General features: G+C 49.3%; 1 protein-coding gene across 1 annotated transcript; it reads right to left on the reverse strand.

The window, feature by feature from the left end:
* Window positions 1–329: 329 nt before the first annotated feature.
* Window positions 330–4,169, reverse strand: FICD (FIC domain protein adenylyltransferase). The gene is made up of 3 exons (XM_083373866.1): window positions 4,011–4,169; window positions 3,312–3,673; window positions 330–2,644 (listed from the first exon to the last, which is right to left on the reverse strand). The coding sequence occupies exons 2-3, from the start codon at window positions 3,616–3,618 to the stop codon at window positions 1,560–1,562; spliced, it is 1,392 nt and encodes a 463-aa protein (XP_083229992.1). The 5' UTR covers window positions 3,619–3,673; window positions 4,011–4,169; the 3' UTR covers window positions 330–1,559.
* Window positions 4,170–19,074: the final 14,905 nt, after the last annotated feature.

Genomic DNA, 19,074 nt, shown 5'->3' on the forward strand with positions numbered 1-19,074 from the left:
CCTCGGCACCTGGGTTAAGGACAATCCCCGCAGCCAGATCTGCAACATGAAGGCATGCTGAGGGTTGCTGCCAGTGACGGGTAGGATGCAGGGCGGGCATGAAAGAACAGCTAATTCCTTGTTCACAAAAGCAACTCAGGGCGGTAGTCAATTCTGCTCCCTTACTTTGAAAACTGAACAGTATCACAAATGAAATTCCGTCACTTCAGGCTGCCCGTCTCATTTGAGCAAAACTTTTCTGGACACCTGTAGAATGGCCCTAATTTTGGGTACCTGGGAGTTGTGAGGGAGAAGATGCAATCCTCTTTAAAAAAAAGCCAGTGTCAGGAAATCTCTTTATTGTAACCAACCAAATACACACAGACTCTTGTGCGAATGCACTTTGTTGGGCGCTGCTCATATTTCACACACTGCATCGTGGTTGTGCCTGCCCGGCCTGCCTTAGAAATAGACCAAGAAGGGCAGTCGACCCCTCCCTCAAGTCTGGACTAACTAAGATTGGATTGCGCCTGTCCCAACGCCTGCGAGTCCTTCCATGGGGCAACCAAAGACGTGAGCAGGAGGGGGACAGGGACCTATTCAGTGGCACAGATTGTGTGTGGGGATGCCAAGCTTGCAGCTTAACAAAAAGCCCGCCCCCATCTCAACCTTTTCTCCTTTGAAATCTGAGGCAACTTTTGCACGTTCCGAGTAGAACAGAAGTAAAGTGCGAACAGAGAAGGCTTTGAAGAAGTCCTTTGAGTATTTGATGCTCGACAGGCTTTTTGCACAGACGTCACACCAGAGCCAAACAGCAAACGTGGGTTATAGAATGGTGAGAGATCTCCAACTTCCAAAGAGTGGACTCTGCTCTGGTATTGTGTTTTCAGCTTGTTACGGGTTTTTTTGTTTCTTTTTAAAGAGCAGCCCGGAGCCCACGGAGCCCGCAGACTTTGCTTTAGGCTCTGACCCGAGCCGAGCCCTCTTTCTGGAGTGGTTCTGCTGGAAAGTTGGCTGGGGAAGAGCTAAGGCACAATTCAGTACAAATACGTGTCCCTACTAAGGCACTGGCAGGCAGGAAGCTGGTTTGGTTTTAGGTTTGAAACTGCTACAAACATAAAAGGAGGGCAGGTGAAATTGCAGCTTTGTGGGATTCACACAAGCTTCCTTTTCCTAAATAGGTGGAGTCTGGGCCTCCCCGTGGTTAGCAAACTGAACAATGGAGAAAAAGGCATCAGTTCGCTAAGCACATCAGTGAGCTCCTCAGCCAGGCTTGGCTGGGTAAAGTAACAGCCGCATTTTCCATATCTGACCGTCTTTGGCTGGAAAGGAGTTTTTCCCAGCTAAAGTAGTCCTGCTCGATGCTTAACCAGCCAAAGCAGTTCTGAGGCATTAATACTGGCCTGTTCCTTTTTGCAATATAATTAGACAAGTTACTTCGGGCCTATTGAGGGTAATAAATATGGAAAGGTCACTGCATTAAACAGTTTAACTTAAGACATAATTAAATAAATGAAATGTTTTACCAAAAGTGCTTTTCCAGCTCTTCTCCCGTAGGGGGCGTCCTTCGCTACCAAGGTTCAGGTCCGAGTTTTGAGTGAGATGGTCTGTTTGCAGTCCGTGCTGCTGCCGTCCTGGGCTTCGGGGAGGCCCACTGAATGCTCCGTGGTAGCAAAGAGCAGCATGTCGAGGGTGGTCTCGGTGCATTTGGCAATCAGGCGGATGAAGGGCCGGACATCCCCTTCGTTGGCCACCTCCAAGGCGTGGTAGTACTCGGCCCGCTGCTCCTTCCGGATGGTGATTGGGGGGTAGCCGGCCTGCATGAGAATCAGGTTCATCAGGAGCCGTGATGTCCTCCCGTTGCCATCTACAAACGGGTGGATGTACACCAGTTTGTAGTGGGCCAGAGCAGCAAACTCAACCGGGTGCAGGCTCGTGACGTCCTCGGAGTTGATCCACTGCACAAACTCCAGCATCTGCTTCTCCACGTCGCGAGGGTGGGGCGGGACGTGGTGGCCAACGAAGACCTGGGTAGTCCTAAATCGTCCAGCCTCGATGGGGTCCACGTAGCCCAGCACTCTCCGGTGGATCTCTAGGAGGTCCGGGAGGGTGACGGAGCCAATCCTAGACACAAGGGTGGTGTTGACATACTTCATGGCGGCGTGCATGCCAATGACCTCGTTCTGCTCCTCCAGGCTTTTCCCGGGAACGGCGTATCGGGTCTCGATGATGTGCCGGATCTCGGCGAGCGTCAGAGTGTTGCCCTCGATGGCCACCGTGTGGTAGATGTGGTGATAGTAGGACTCCTCCATCACTCTCCGCAGGGCAGAGTTGCCTTTGGGGATGGACAGGACCTTCCGGACTTTGCTGTCGATGATGCTGAAGTACCGCTGGTCGATTTCTTCCACAAGAGGCAGCGTCCGGTCCCGGCTGACCAGAGCCTTCTCATTGTGTGGGGAGATGGTCAAGGCTTTCGAGTACAGATAGTCGGCCTGGATAATGTCCTTCTCCTCCTCGGAGAAGAGGCCGAACTCGGTCAAGGCATCCACGTAGTCCGGGTCCATCTTGAGGGCGTGCAGGAAGAGCTTTTGAGCTTTTTCACGCTTCCCGTGTCTTTTCATCTCCAACGCCTGATGCAGCGCAGCTTTGGCTTCTAATCTGACCTCTGAAACGAAACAGCACATTTCCTTCAGCAATGTATTTTGCAGGACATCTAGATCAGGGGTGTCCAACCCTGGCAACTTTTAGGACCTGTGGACTTCAACTCCCAGAATTCCTCAGCCAGCCATGCTGGGACACCCCTGATGTCGAGGTAAACCATTTCTACCCTCCGTTGTTAGACAACTCAACCTAACCTCAGCTTGATAGTGAATTTCATGCTGGTTCAGTGAGCTTCGGTTATTTTGTACTTTGTATTGAAGCACATATGGATTCTTTCCAGCAACTTCTTGGGGCACCTTCACAAACCCAAAGTTAAGGTACGTTGAAATCATCCGACTTAAGAAATTCAGGAACAACTAAAGGAAAGGGAGCTTCTCAAAACGCAGTCTACACACACAAAAGGAAGGATGGTGTCTGGTTAGGCTTAACTTCCTCCACTAGGTGACTGCCTGTATTTAGGAGCTCCTATCGTTCTCAGTCAGAATTCTGGGAACTGAAGTCCCAACACGTCAGCAGAGAGATAACAGGACGGAGAGATTAGTGAGATTGTTTACTTATAATCTGCAAGCATCATCACCAAGGACCCCCTCCTTCAACCCACAATTATTCTCCTTTATTGGTGCCCCTTTGGAGAGCAAGTCCGGAGTGCATGTGAGAGTCCAGGGACGCACCTGGGGAGACTTTGGGCTTCAGCACCATCAGCTCCAACCCGCCAGAGGTCACGCTGAGCTCGGTGGTCTGGCCCGTGTAGGTGGTGACGCCCATGTAGCCCAGTCCCAGCTTGCTCCTGAGGAAGGCCCAGCCCTGGAGGGCGGCCTGGCACTGCTCCTCCACCAGCAGCACTGGAAGGAGCACCACCAGGAGAGCCGCCAGCACCGCCACCAGCACCGCCGCCCAACGGGCCCGGGGCCAGAGGGAGACCCATTTCAGCTCTGGCTCCACCACCGTCACCGCGGCTGCCATGGAGACCAGGTTCATCTGCGTGCCAGGAACAGCCGGTGTCGCATCCTCCTCCTTCTGGGGGGGGTCTCACCTGGGAAAAGAAGGGGGGGTTAGCAGGGGACCCCCAGGTGACTCTCCTCGCCCTTTTTGCACAACCCAACAAACCCGGGTCTGGCTGAGGAGCCACCCCTAGCTAGGCTCTCGCCCATGGGGGGCTATGAGAATCCCCCCCCCAGCCAGACCCTCCCTCCTCCCCCTCCCCTAATTCCAGGGTGCTCTATCTCCCCCCCCCCTTCTTCTCTCCCTCCCCTTGGTTCTTCCCCAATCTGACCCCTCCCGGGATCTGCCCCCCCATTCCTTCCTTTCGTCCTCCCAACTATCTCCCCCTCCCCTGAAAGACCCCCTTCCTTCTCCCCCCCTTCCCTTACCCGGCTCGCTCTCTCCTCCACTCCTCCATCATCTACAGTAGTTTCCCTTCCGGCTCCGCCCCTCAACGCGCCCTTCCTTCTTTCCTCGTCCTCCGATTGGTCGCTGTAGGGCTCTCTTCCTTAGCCCCGCCTCCACCGACGGCCCCCTCCTCTTCTTCCATTGGCTGCTCTCGCTTATCGATCTCCCTTTGGGTCCCGCCTCTTTTCGGGGAGGGAGAGGGAGGGGGCGAATACGCAAGGCCGGAGAGGCTTGTCTTCGTGGAGGAATGCGATTGGCTTATTTCCATGTCCATCGGAAGAGTCGTCTTTGGACCAATGGGGAGGGAAGGGAGGCGGGACGCGCGGATTAAAAAAATAAGACGGCCATTGCGTTGTCAAGGAGATGGGCGGGAGGGAAGCCTCGCTTTGGAGGCGCAAATTGCCCCTCTTGTCTTCTGGGGGGGGGGGAAACAAAGAAGGGGTGCGGAAGGACCCGAAAGACGCCCTTCTCCCCTCTGGCTGCCTTATCAGCCGACCGCCGGTCACTCCGGATAGGAAAACCTCCGGTGCAGAAAGCCGGCGCGGCCATGTTTGTTTTGGGCAAAGAAGCGAAAGCCTGAAAATATTATGACGTCATTTTCCCGGACTTTACAATGGCCAATATCGGAATCGCGGAAAGACGCGCTTTTTTATTAAAGATTCGGTTTTTGTGGTCTTTTTAAAAATTTCTTGGCAGGATTGATTATTAAATGAAACCATTGCAATAATTTAGAATAGAGCACAGTAGAAATAGAATAGAACAGAATAGATCTGGAAGGGATCTGACAGGTCTTCTAGTCCAGCTCCCTGTTTGTGTTATAATAGGATTTGTGACATCCATGTATCGTAGCGAATGTACCGGTTCTGCATTTCACGTGCATTTCTTTCTAAATAAATATATATTGAAAGGAAAATCTCTCTAGCTGCTAGGAGTTGCAAATGGCTTGATGATACTAATTATGTTTAAATAGCTAAACCTCAGGGATTTCCACAATTGCTGGTTGGCGGAGTTTTCCTCTGCATCTGCGGATTGAGCAGAGCAAAATTGGTGCTGCGAGAAAGGGGAGTTTTAAGGCCGGGCAGCGTCTCCTGCCGAGAGAGGGCAGCCGAGACTGGCCTTCGCTGAGCCACTCTTGACTTAGCCAGTCATGGATCCTGACACTGCCACAAGGGTGGAAAGGGATGACGAGAGACGAGGCAGCTTCTCTGCTGGTCGCCACCAGAACGGCTGTCCAGGAGAGGGAATTACGAATAATGAGGTTTATTGACAGGTGGATTAATTGTGGGAACTGAAATTCAGGAGACTTCAAGGGACCCTGCAGAGGCATTCTGCTCTTTCTTCCAGATGTTAGGGAAGGAAGGCCAGTTGCAGATAGTCCTCTACTTACGGCCACAGTGGGGAAAGCTAAGTGATGCAGTTGTTAAATGAGCTCCCCGACCACCTCCAAACAGGAAGCTCTTAGACTGCCTGGCAGAAGTGTAGACAGCAACGTTTCCTGTGTAGCTAGTAGGAAGTTTGCTCAGGTTCTTTTGACTGGTGTCTGAAGGTCCCTGGGGGGCTTCCGGGAGAAGCCTCCCGTCATTGCTCAGTCTTCTCTTTCCAAATGTAAATGGAAAGGATGGCTGTGTTTGGCAGTGAAAAGGCTGAGACTCTACGAATTGTTAACTTGCCAGGCTGACCCACAACACATTTCAAACACGCAGGGTTTTCCTTCTTAAGGGAAATGAACATATAAACCCCCAAAAGCCATGCTTGCCTCTGATTTGTCTGTCTCAAGTTCCTCCGGTGGAGAGAAGGTTATTCATGGGCACTCCGTCACCGGAGACTTTTAAGAAGAGGCTAGAGGGTCCCTTGTCTGCTTGAGCAGGGGGCTGGAGCAGAAGACCTCCAAGGTCCCGTCCAGCTCTATTCCGTTCCAATTGATCTGTTTATTGTTTACAGAAATATCTGCTTGCCTGCCTGCCCACGTTCTCTTTTGCTGGCGGTGGTTTGGGGGAAGCTCTAACACCCGGGAAATCTGTGTCCCTGGCCAGTCAGAGGGCATTTCATATCAGCTTCTGTCCCCTCCCCTTCCTAAGTGCCGTGACTCTGTTTGTTGGGTTGTATGTGGAGTGAGGACCGGTGGTTCCCTGACTTTGTGCCTACCAGAGTGGAACACTCACCAATGTCTGATTCTAGCTGGGAGAGGCAGCCAAACCTTTGAGCTGCCTTGAGCAGGGGGGTTGGACTAGAAGACCTCCAAGGTCCCTTCCAGCCCCAAGATTCTATGAGAGGCCCAGTGCAGAAAAAGTCCTTCCTCTCAGCTGGGAGACCTGCCCTGCCGGACTCTTGAGTTACAGCTTGCTAACTATCATGCTAGAAATGTTCTGCATCAACAGACCATATCAGTTTCCCTGGCTATCCATCAGACAGCGGGGGAAAAATATTGCTGTGAGATTTTACAGATCAGGCTTAGGCCTGAAAATCTGGAGCTCAGCAAAATGGGGGGAGACGGACACTTTGCAAAATATTGACTTGCTCGATTGAGCATTGATCCACGAGAGGTTCCACAAAAGAACTTCTGATCTGGGGTTGGCAAAAGGGTTTTCAGAACCTTGGACAGGGATCGTGGCCAACAAAACCTGGCCATTGGCGAGCAGTCTTGGCTTTTGGCTGTGGTCACTGGCCCTTCCATCTCCCCAGTCCCCCAGGATATAATGGCAGCTTTACAGAAGGATCGTGCAGTTTATTGCAGGAATTTTGTAGAACTTTTAAGTCATCATAAATTACCTTTTTGTTGCAGTTGCAGCTGTGAGAGGACCTGATGGATTGATGATGCTCAGTACCGCCAGAAGCTTGGCCAAAACCAGTGAAGGGAGAAGGAGAAGGAGTGGGGGTGTTGAGTAGCCCCCTCTTTTCTCTTCATTTCCAAGACCATCTGTTGTTCCCGGGCATCTCTTGTCATTTCTCTACAAAGTGTTTGACGGCTGCTTTCGCAGCAAGTGCCCCAGAGGGCTCTGCTATCTCCTCTCCACATGGGAGGCTTTGGGGGTTCAGCCCCAACACTTTCCCTGTCCAGATCCCCCCTTTTCAGCAAATAAAGCCTTGGAGGAGCTTTGGGTCAAATGGCCAGCTGGGGGAAAGTCTCCTCGGCTCCAGGGCTGTGCCAGAGGCAGAGGGCCTGCCAGAAACCTCGCACTAAAAAGTGAGCCCACGTGGGAGTGGGGCGTGGTGGCTTTCCGGGTCCTGGGGCTTGCAGAAACAAGGGCAACCGGGCAGGGAGGGCTCCAGTCTTTGCCGCCTCTATCTGGCCCACTTTGACAACAGAAGACAAGCAAACAAACCATGGTTTGTTCAGTTACCATGTATTCTGTGCAGCTAGTCTGTCGGGACTAATTCTAGCCCAGGGTGTTCTGTTCTCTTTGGGTCAGCCCTGCCAGTAATAAGGAGGGGGAATGGGATCAGGGGAAAACCAAATCTTGCTTTCATGTTATTTCTGTGTGGTTTAAAAGCTTCTGTTTTTCTCATCAAAGTCCGGGAAATGTAGATTTCTGTGCTTCCCTTGGGTGGTGCGTTCACACCAACAGAACCTGTCTCTTTTCCCAACCAGGCTGGCAAAAACCTGTCACCCACCCTCCCACCTTCTCTTTCTTCTGGGGTGGTTAAAAATAGAAGCAAGTGAGTTTAAAGTGAGTTACCCTATATATTTCTAACTCCCACTCCCCATGTTTCCATGGCAGCCAAAAGGAAGGGAGGGAGGGAGAGAGAGAGAGAGAGAGAGAGAAGTTGGGGGGGGGCAGAGTAAAGGATGTTGCTTGATACTGCCTAATTTTTCCTCTTTTTATGAGAGGGGAGCAGACTTTTTTTCTGCTTCTGTTATTAAACCATTGCAGCAAGAGATTCTGTCCTGGGCAAGGATTCTTCTTTGAGATATTCACATATGCAGAGGCAAAAATTGCCAGCACACAGACTCAGTAGTTTGAGATTTTAAACTCTCCTCTTTAAAAAAATCAATGAAGCTTCTAGTCCACATTGCTGGTGTCAGGAGATCAGCCCATCTGGAGCAGCACTGGCAAGCCAGCTCGGTTTAAAAGAATATGTTCTGATATAATAATGCAGCCGGAGGGTGGAGCTTGGAAATATTTTGGCATATGTTCTCTCCTCTTTTAGGAAAATCGGGCTGAGCTGAGTGGTTCGACCATTCTGGACTGGGTCTAGCGTGTAAATTAAGGGTTGAGGGGAACTCAGTTCAGGCCTAGGCTAAAAGATGAGGAGGTCTTGTTTTTAATGACGAGATACACACTTCGTACGTGAGGCAGAGCTTCTCGCTGCTGTGCGTGGTCTTCATAGCTTCTGGCGAGGGGCTTTCTTCTCTGCCCCCCCCAAATCACTCAAGTGTCTCCTGCTTTTCAGTCTCCCTGGCCCCTTCTCAAACCGTTGGAACTTCAGCCAATCCGATCCGTCCAAATTGTCAATCTGCGCCAGGACTCTTGACAGCCTCGGAGGAGGATCTGCCAGGTGAACATCTGGCCTTTTTTTGTCCATTGATGAGACTTCAAGGAAAACCTTGAGAGAGCTGTAGGGCCCTCGGACCAGATAAGTGGATGTCTTTTTGCTAAAAGAAGACATCAGCTGTTGTGCTTCTCTTCTCTCAGCAAGAAAAAAACCCCTTCAACATCTGTTTAATCTGCATTTTAAAGGAAGATCCTGCTGGTTTATTCAATGGGCATGAAGATATATCTGAACTCCCTTTCCTCCTACCCCAAGTCATTAACGCTTAGTCATGATAGAGCCTCCAGGTTCCAGAGGCAGTCTACCTCAGTGAATGGCAACGGCTGCAGGGGAGCAATGTCTTTACTTGTGGCCTTTTTTTACCTTTCACACAGATGGCCCTGGGCCAGCTGGTTCCCCCTTGACCAAAAGCATCTAATATGCACCCCCAGCTGTGAATATCTCCCCCCCCAAAACCCTTGAAAGTCACACTGAGGAAGGTCTGGCCTAGAATCCACAAGCTTCATTTCTTTCCAGAAATGTTTGTTTGCCCAAACATCTCTCTTGGCTCTGGGTGAAGGAGGCTGCAGGGGAGGAATGTCGCTATGAGGCTTCCACTAATTAGCAAATTAGCTCATCAACACCCACACCCCCTATTTATCTATGATGAAACCGTCCGTTAATTACACCAGAGCTCAAGGCATAATTTCTGGGTCCAATCGCACATTTAACTCTTAAATCTTCCCCCAGAGCTAAAGAATTTTTTAAAAAGGATCTACCCAGCAGGCATAAATGAGGACTTGACCCTCCAGATCCTGATATTTTTTTTATTTTTCAAAACCCAGTTAAACCATATCAGGTCACACATTTGTTTCTCTTTGTGGCCCATCACCCTGGCCTTGGAGAGTACCGAAACCACGAGGGCCCTTTAGAAAACAAGGAAAGAGGCAAGGTTCTGAGGCAAGCAGGACTAGAACTCAGGGCCGCCTATTTTATAGCCTGATGCTTTTCCCATGACACCAAACTGACAGTTATGCTTAGCAAGCTTGTCATGCAAAATGCTAAATCTTGTTTTAAGACAACTGTTGGGGTAGACAATCTGGAAATGGCCTTGGGACCCATAATCCACAGAAGGTTTTGGGTACGGGAGGAAGGGACATGCCCTGGCCTCAGCCAGGTTGAACGAGCCTTTCCTAAGGGTTGTTTTCCTAAAAGCAAAGGAGCCCTCACTGCAGAGGCTGCTGGATTGATCTGGCGTTCTGCCCAGGCTTTCCAATTTAGCTCTATTGATTTGTACAGACTTTCCAATTACCGAATTCTCCACAGCGGCCATTGGCAGAATCGCGTGCAGCAAGTGACGCCAAAGAATTACACCATCTCATCCAACCATCAATAATTTGCTTCTCAGGATGTCAGGATTTGAACAGAGAACCTTAAAGTTGTGTGTGAAGTGCTGAACTGGGGAAGCTGGCTGGGGAATTCTGGGAAGTTGAAGTCCACCCATCTTAAGTTGGATGAGTTGAGAAACACCGTGCCGATTTAATTTCTAAGAAGATTCACCAATGCACAGTGGCACCAAATCCATAATCCTTGATGCTTTGTAATACCCCTTCTCCAGATTCCCCCTCCCCCTGTACAGAAAAGGGAGCAGGGGAGGCAGAGAAATCCCCCATCCTCTTTCTCAGACCCTCACAATCAGAGCCACATTTCGCCACCCAGAGCGTAAATCCTTGATAATCAACCTCGGAAAAGGACAGGAAGGGAGGGGAGAATCCTGAATGCGTCTGCAAACGAGGTAATTTGATGTTTGGCTACCAGCAACCCAGTTGCAGTGTTACTAACGTTTGAGTGTAAAATTACCGCATTTTGAAATTTCATTACATCTTTGTGTCACGGGGCATAAAGCAGAGAAAAACCTAATTAAATCACCTAAAATTATTGTCTTTGCTTCTTGCCAGGGGAGATGGGAAAAACACAACAGGAATTGGTGTGTGCTTTTGCTTTTGTTCCTTTTTTGTTTTGGGGGGAGGTTTTTTTGTGAGGATCTCTTGGGAATTTGATTGTGTGAATGTGGAGCCTGTAGCTAGACTTAATTGTATTTTTAATTGCATGGGGTATGTGAATGTGGAACCATTTGGCAAGGAACCATGCCAGTCCCAGCTTTAAAGGCCCCCCAAAGTCAGACTGAGGGGCCTCTTTGGTTACCCCAACTGGTTACCTCTTTTTCGTCACTGGAAAAGCACTTCAGGGACTTTCCTTTGTGGGTTTAGGGGAGAGATTGCTATTCCATAACCTCAGTCAGACTTATCCTGGTAAAACATTTTCCAAACAATTGGAAATTACATGTATTTTTTCTTATGTTTTAGATGAAAATTGCACTGCCAAGATGTGTGGCAAGAATAATTTTATTCTGATTTATGGGTAGATTTAGGTGGAAAATCAAATTGGCTGATTCTGAAATGCTCAAAATCAGCAAAATTTTTTACAAAGTCCTAAATAAATTCCCTCCCTCCCTCCTTTCCCCTTATTTCCCAGCCCCTCCCCTTTCAAGTCACCCTTTCAATTCCCCCTGGAAGAAGCTAGATTTGGGGGGGGGGGGTGGACATCAATTCAAGGCCCCACCTGGGCGAGGAGGAAAACCAGCCAAGGTGACTTGACTTTGGTGAATGCTCTTACCACAGACTCCTGGTGGGGAGTTGTAAATCACCCCACTGAGTTTATGGGGACTTGGCGTATCCTGCAGCAGGCAGAACAAGAGGAAAGGGGAGACGAATCACTCAGAGCCCCTAGGACAGATTAATCTCAGCTTGCCAGGGAAGTGAAATGAGCCCTGGCTCTTCCTGCTTTCTCCTGCCACAGGTTAGGCTGGCTGGGGGATTCTGGGAGTTGAAGTCGAGATCTCTAAAGGTTGCTAAGGTTGTATGTTTCCTGCGTCTCCTCTCTTACTGGGGATTTTTCCAGATGAGGCCATGAATTTGAACTTGGCTTTTGAGCCCTGGGCGCAAGTGCAGCTGGTTGTACAACAAGGGTGCTGTGAAGAGCTATCAGAGATGAAGAGAGAGAACTGGGGTACATTCAGCAGGTGAACCCCCACCCAGATTGGAGCGAGCACAGTTCTAGCTTTGCTTCTGAAATTCAAACGAAATGCCCTCTGCTTCAAGATGTGTGAAATGAGGGAATCAGCACCCAGAACTTTTTCAGATCCTCGACCTATAGATTGGGGGGGGGGGCTCCTGGGAACTGTACTCCTGAAGCCCTTGAGGACGCACACATACACCCCTCCCCCAAGGCTCTGAAATTTAATCAGCCTTTTGAATGTCTCTCGCTTTTGCTTTGTAGGATAGAAGAATGCATGCATGCCCTTTGAAGGGAGGAGATTTATGGTAATAAATTCCAGTAACCAAAAGATAGGACCATATATTTAAAAATCTCTGAATATTTATGGAATGATGCTCAGTGTGTTTTCTCTTCCATTCTTATCCTGGTGCCTCAGGTGACAATGCGCTTGTTATTCACCATTCATCACGATGATCTCATGGAGTGAGCGGAGGGGAAGGGTCCGCCTGGGAGTTGAGGGTAATTGATTACAGCATTCAGAAATGGGGATGTTTTAATTCAGTAGGGAGAAAGCAGAATACCATTGTAGAAAAACGATAGGGGAGAGAGAGAGAGAGAGAGAGAGAGAGAGAGAGAGAGAGAGAGAGAGAGAGAGAGAGAAGTGTTTCTCAACCTTGTCAACTTTAAGATGAGTGGACTTCAACTCCCAGAATTCCCCAGCCAGCATGGATGATGGATGGATGACAGATGGAGAGATGGAGAGATAGGTAGCTCACTTCCGCAGCCATCCCACCATCTTCACTCTGCTCTCTGCTAACTCTGGCTGACCTGGCTGCTTCCAAGAGACCGCCCTTCTTGAGGCCGTGCATTTGCTGGCTCCAGGATTTGTGGCAGCCAGCCCTGCTGATTCAATAAACTGTTCTCTTGCATTAGAGATGGGCAAAGCGGCAGGAGGGAAGGGAACTCTGAAGGCAGGTTTTTCTCTTTCTTTTTTCCCCCTCCCGTCCAGCCATCCAGCCATCCACGTAGGGGGGCTTCAGACCCTCAGGATGGGTTTTATAGTTCAGTTTTTCATGTTCTGCCTCTACCTCTCAACTTGAGAAATACGAGCGATGTGATTGTTATTTCGGTGGCTTCAACAAGCCTTCCCCTCGCACGTCTCGACTTGATTCCTAGCTGGTTTTGCTGGTTGAGCTTCTTTTTCTAGGTCAGCAGCTGCAACAGTTCTTCTGTCTCCATTTATTTCACCATCCTTCCTCACTCCTTGGCTTTGTCGGATCAGCAGAAGCCCTTTCTCAATTCTGGCATGGGGACTGTCTGTCTCTTAGGTTAATTTCTTGCAGGGAGAGCCAATTCTTACGGCGGCGTTTGCTTCTTGATCAGGTAAGCTTCAGACGTTGCCTTGGCATCAACAGTCACCTGGAAGACATTCTTGGTTAGGGAGTTGCAAGAAAAACTTGGCTGAACCAAAAGGCTTCCTGCTCCACCTGGGTCAGCTTTGGGCTTTAGGAAGTAGATGAACGAGCAACCGTGAACACTCTTTCATCTGGCCAGTTCACAAATGCCTCTCTCCTGGCCAGGAAAGCCCCGAAGATAACCGTTTTTCCCTGTTGTCTTCTGAAGGAGAAGAATGTAACTGAACTCAGGAAGAATTGCTTAATCCGATGGAGAACTCCTTCCAGAGGTCAACTTGAAATTAGCCCTGATTGCCCAGTGAGGATCAAGGTGGAGCTTCCACGCAGGTCTTAAAGTTAGCGGTTTGACTGAGCCTTCGGTGTTTCTAGAACAAAGTTTCTCAGCCTAGGCAACGTTCAGATGGTGGATTTCAACTTCCAGAACTCCCCGGCCAATCGCGGGGAAAAAGATTTTGCAAAATTCAGTATTTGGCCATACAGGCTGGAATCCAATGGGGGAGAAAACAATGCAATGACTCAGGGGTTTCGAATTGGCTATGCATGAACACTTCCTGTTCTGGGTGTCTTTGGAGAAAGATGGATGCCGGTGGAAATATCCTGCCTGCAGCAGCTCTTTGCCCTAAATCAGGGTTCTCCAAAGTTGGCAACTTTAAGACTTGTGTCCACAAGTCTTAAAGTTGCCAACTTTGGAGAACCCTGCCCTAAATAAATAATGCTGCTCCAATCGGGTGAAGCCCCGCAGCTCCTGTGCCATAACCCAGCAATCTGCATCTCCTTCAGCGCTGGGAGGACACCAGGGCTGGAGGCCACCTGGTGAAGTTCCAGAGTAACTCACAAAGGAGAAACCGATTGTGAAATCTCGGAGAGAAGAGATGTGCCGGCCTTGAGGTGCGTGGGCGAGAACATTGTGCAAAAGCCTTTTGCACAGAAGAGCTGCTGGTCTCTCCAGCTGTCCATGGGTGGAGCATTTGCAGAGGAAAGCAGGAGATGGAGAAGAGAAACTCACCTCCAATTAGAGAGTTTTTAACCCCCATGAACCTTCTGGAAATCGAAGCATAAGAACTTTAGAGACCTCCCAGATAAGAGAAACTCATGATTTCCCCTCGGAACGATGCCTGGACCTTGATTTCTAATCTTGAACCACGTTGTAGTAATTGACCCTGTTCCTGAATTGCAGCCTTGGCTAGATTAGCTGGGGATGAAGGCAGCCCAAGCCAAACATCTGCAGGCCAAGTGTGCCAGGAAGACTGCTTGGGCTATTGTTTTGAAGAATAACAGAACGACAGAGTTGGAAGGGACCTTGGAGGTCTTCTAGTCCAGCTGAAGCAGGAAACCTTATACCAGGGCTAGGCATCCTTGGCTCTTTTATGACTCCTGAGCCATGCTGGGAACTGAAGTCCACGAGTCATAAAAGAGCCAAGGATGCCTACCCCTGGACTATACCATCTCAGACAAACGGTGGTCCAATCTTTTCTTAAAGACTCTGACGTCAGAGCACCCAGAGGTGGATAAAACCCTCTACGGTTGTAGCAAGCAATTTTGCGCAGGCACAGAAACACTGGTCACCTTGAGCTCGGCTCCCAGGGCTGACTTTGAAACTTGTAATTATTTTGTAGGTCCCAGAGCTGCCTGCTTGTCTTGCTTGTCAAAATGCGAAGGCCCCGAATCCCTCTTGGGATCATGACTTTCGTGTTCAAGTGGATCTGGCAGAGGTTTTGCTGTGAGAGTCAAGCTCAAGAAAGTTTGTGAGGCTGGTCAGCACATTTTGAGGGGAAACGACCAGGAGAAACCTGGATCCGGCTTCTCGATCCTGCCTTTGTCCTCAAGCTTCTCTGATTGCTCGGAGCGAATTTTCTCCACCTGGCTTGTGTGCTCTTTGGGGCAGAGACCTTTGCATGAGGAAGGGCGATGTACAAAACTGGCCAGATGGGGGACCAGGAGCTGTAAACCTGGGTTGTTTAGTTCTGAAAATGAAACTTTGCTTCAAGTTGGCCTAGCTTTATTTCTCCACCCGTAGACAGAGACGCACCTGTCTTGACCGGGGCACTCTTGGTCCAAAGCTCTCTTCCCAGCCACCCTCTTTCTGCTGCTGATAAAGGAGGAGGGTCTCCAACTGCTCTGAAACCTTGTCAGATCAAACCAGTCCACCCCACTCCCAAACCCAACTCCCCATCTTCAGAGGTGCTGTGATTTCCTAGTGCAGCCTTGGGCGTAATTTTTTTGAATGAAAAAAAAATATCTGGCCTGGAATGAAGCAAGCGCTGCTCAGCCATTCAGCCTTGGCTGGCGGCAGAGGAGGAGGAGGAGGAGGAGACGGTCACACCCTCTCTTCCAGCTGTGGAGTTGAGTGAAGAAATTCCTGCTGAAATGTGGTGAACCTGGGGGGAAGGCTTGTTTTCTTCTTCGACTTCTCTTCCCGGCCCCTTTCCACACCGCTGCCGTGCAGATGTTTCGAGGGTCGCTTGTCTCTTGAAGGACCCGCTCCCCTCGTGGGCCAGCAGTGTTTCCAGAAGATCAGGTGCTTCCCCCCCCCCCCCGTCGAGACTGCCCCTTCCGATGAAGGGCGATGATGTCCCTTGATGAGTTCGTGGCGAGAAACTGCCAGCATCTCCCGGACTGAAGGTGAGACAGGCAGCTGGAGCTTTTCGGCACTGTTCCTGCTCCTTAAGGGAACGAAAGGGGCTTTCGGCGAAGCAGACGAGGCAGGAAGGTGACTCGGCTGATCCAAAGGTATTTTCTCCTCTTGGGGAAACAAAAAAACCCACTATTTGGCATTGGTCAGCTTTTCTATCTAGGCTTTGATCAGTCTTGCAGAACCTGAACTGTGAGACAAGATGTGGGTGGCTTGTTACTGCAAGGCTGGAAAGGGTCCACCTGTTTGGCCTCCTAGCTGAGCATCCTTAGGAGAGCAGCAGAGCTCTTCTTCATCTTTGAAGATGTGTAGTTATATCTCGCGGAGGAGAATGGTGCTAGGAAGGAGAACTTCCTGGGTTGCAGGCAGCTGCTTGACCTCAAGTAGATGACGTTTGAGCCCCTCAACCCCTAACCTGAAGCTCTGCTTCCCCTTTTTCTCCTTTCCCAGAATTGAACCCTGAGGCAGCATCTTTGTAAGCACGTTTTTCTCCTCTTTGAAAGTTCAGGATGGTTGTGAAACAGTTGGGCAAGACTTCTATGAAAGGGATGGAAACACTGACAAGCCTCCACTGGTGTATTTTTGGTGCAACCTTCAGCTTGAACTGACCACCAGAGTCCTGCCTTCCGCCTCGGCCAGAGAGCAGCACAGCAGAGAAGAGAGTCCAGAGTCCAATTAAACCAGTCAATCAAGCCTTTACTGTTTAAGCTTATGTAAATGGAAGCCCCTCTGCCCCCTGCCCCAGAGCTGGGAATCGCCATCAGATAGGGTGGCAATGACAAAACTCCTTGGAGGATGCGGCTGCCCGCCTCTTCCAGAATGGGAGGATTTGGGTCCAGTCAAGGGCAAATAATCTTGAGGGACACTGCTTGATTGACACCTTGTTTTACAATCTGCCCTTTCCCAGTTTGGTGATTTTATTCAAATCTCTTAGCTGACCAAGCCAGTGGAGGAAATTAGCTCTCTCTTTTCCCAAGACAGGCGCCCTGATCAGCCACAGTGGTGGCCCTGCTTAACTCCTCCAAGAATTCCAAATTGGCTTCACCTCCTCGTCAAGTTTCTGGTCAAACAGATGTTGATGTTAGACAACCTACGGTGACTTAATCGGGTCTGAAAAGACGTATAGATGGAACAGGGGAATTCCTGTCTCTTTTCTACCTCTCCTGTTTCTGAAAGGAGGTGAAAAGCAAAAAGGAAGAGTGAAGCTTGTTTGTCTTCGGCTTTAATGCTGCATTAACGTTCTTAGTCCTGTTCTTAGGACATGGGATAACCCTCCCCTGGCCCTATTAAGTATGTCTTGTGAACAGAAAAACCCGTCTCAAAGTAACAGCAAGATGCCCCGCTTAAGTTTCCAAACAATCTAGTTTGTTACAGCACCATGCAATAAAGATGGAATAACTAGTGGAATAATAATAGTTCACTTTAGTTTTCTTAGGAAGCCTGCAAAATCAGAAGTTCCTTTGCTCAGCTGCAGCCAAACAGTCAATGAGAAAATAATTCTGCAGCAAACAGGGCATTTTTTCCCCCTTTTCATCTTGGCTTCAGGGATTTGCAGCACATGAAAAAGATTGCAAACAATCAAACACTATCAAGCGCTCCGTTTGAGACAATCACAACACTGTTAATGCAACACTTTGTAATGACAATTTTTGCAGGTCATGATGTGAGCGTTCCAGGAATTTATCTGGGGAAGATAAGGAAGGAAGGAAGGCCAACAGAGGAGAGGGGATTAAGTTCACACATTGCTAAAATCACTCCTTAAGTCGCAACAGAGCCACAAAACTAGTCCTCAAACCACAGTGCTGGGTTAGCCGCAATGGACCGGACCCCAACCCAACCCAGCCTTGTAAGAATTTAGGGCAATGGGCAGTACAGACAGTGAGGACCCATCAGAGAAATATTGATCTGGATACGGGTGTTTTCCAGGTGACCCTCAACGATTTTATAACCAGCTCTCTGGATTGCCTCACATCCCTCCCAGCGCAATATGGACGGTCAGCACAATGAAAAAGAGAAGAGTTGTGGGGAATTTCCTCTGCAGAAGTGATTCTTTTTATTATTATTTTTGCAATGGATTAAGCAAAAGGAAGTGCCAAGATTTCTGCAAACCGGCTGAGTGATTTTTGTCCTCGCCGCTGATGTCATTAAATGGACATCTGCTCCTAGTCTCCTCTTACAGGTTCCTTGGGGTGAGTTTTCATCATGGCTTTGGCACGACCGAAATAAAATTTTCCAGAGTGAACGTGAACAGGCTGTCCTCAGATTTCAGCCCAAAGACACACTGGGGGAGTTAGACAAAACAGGAAGGGCCAAACCGGAAGAGTCGAAAATGCATCGCTCACCTCCAGCTGTTCCTTTTTGAAAACTTTTGCCTGGCACACCTGCCAGAGAAAAGGCTGGGGTCTTCTCCAGGAGGTTAAAGTAACAAGGACGTTCTGGTGGCTCCTTGGGCTTCTGACGTCCCACCCAAACTGCTCTGGAAGATTTGGGAGAGCCTCTGAAGCTGACCAAACCTTGTGGAGCGGAGAGGAGAGGAATGTGTGACTGTATACCCTGGCAAAGATGTCTTTTGGGATCTTCCTAGCTCTGGTCAATTAGAGAAGACACCAAACCATCCAGGGTTTCTGCTGTCCAAAAGTCCAGGATGATAACCATCATGGTCAAATTTAAGCTTTGACCGGTTTTATGTCCTATGAGAATACCTCTTGGTCTGGGACTGAGATAAGCAAGCTCTTTGGATCAAATCAAGACCAATATTTTGAATATTATGGTCTGCAGCATTTGCCCTCTTAATAATGACCTTCTTGGACACGCAGCCCAAGGCCTCCTCTCTTGCCCCAGGCAGGCAAGGTGCTCCTTTGGGAACTGGGACCATCCAGAGGCCTCTTCCTACAAGGACGTATCTAGGTGAGGTACTTAATAGCCTTTTTTAACTTTTTTAAAAATCAGCAATTTATGCATCATTTTCCCCTGCTACTCACTTGGAGACCCCTCTGAACAGAAATGGGGATATCAGTCCCTCAAGCATCGTCACAATAACGTGCCAAAATCTCACAACAGTTTGCTGACTCAGCATATAGTGCCCCAATTGGCCAAAGGAGAAGAGTGAAAAAAGGAAGTGGGTGCTGAGATGGGTGACGTTTTGTGGTCAATTAGCTGCAGCGATGGGAAAATTCACACTCTGCTCATTCAGCCCCATTATGAGCTGGTTTCCATCATGGTGTTTTGTTTTTTTTTTAGAATGGCTGCCGGATCTTGAGCTCACATCCGTGTGCAAAATCCACAGAATGCCAGGCAAATTAAGCCCACCAACCGAACTGAATGAAGGACCTTGATAAACTGTGGGTCCAACTTGCAGCCCCAGAAGGAAGGAACTGTGTGTGTGTGTGTGTGTGTGTGTGTGTGTGTGAGAGAGAGAGAGAGAGAGAGAGAGAGAGAGAGAGAGAGAGAAGGCCAAGTCCTTCCTGGTCA

This window comes from Vipera ursinii, assembly GCF_947247035.1.
Source record: "Vipera ursinii genome assembly, chromosome: 14".
Lineage (NCBI taxonomy): Eukaryota > Metazoa > Chordata > Lepidosauria > Squamata > Viperidae > Vipera > Vipera ursinii.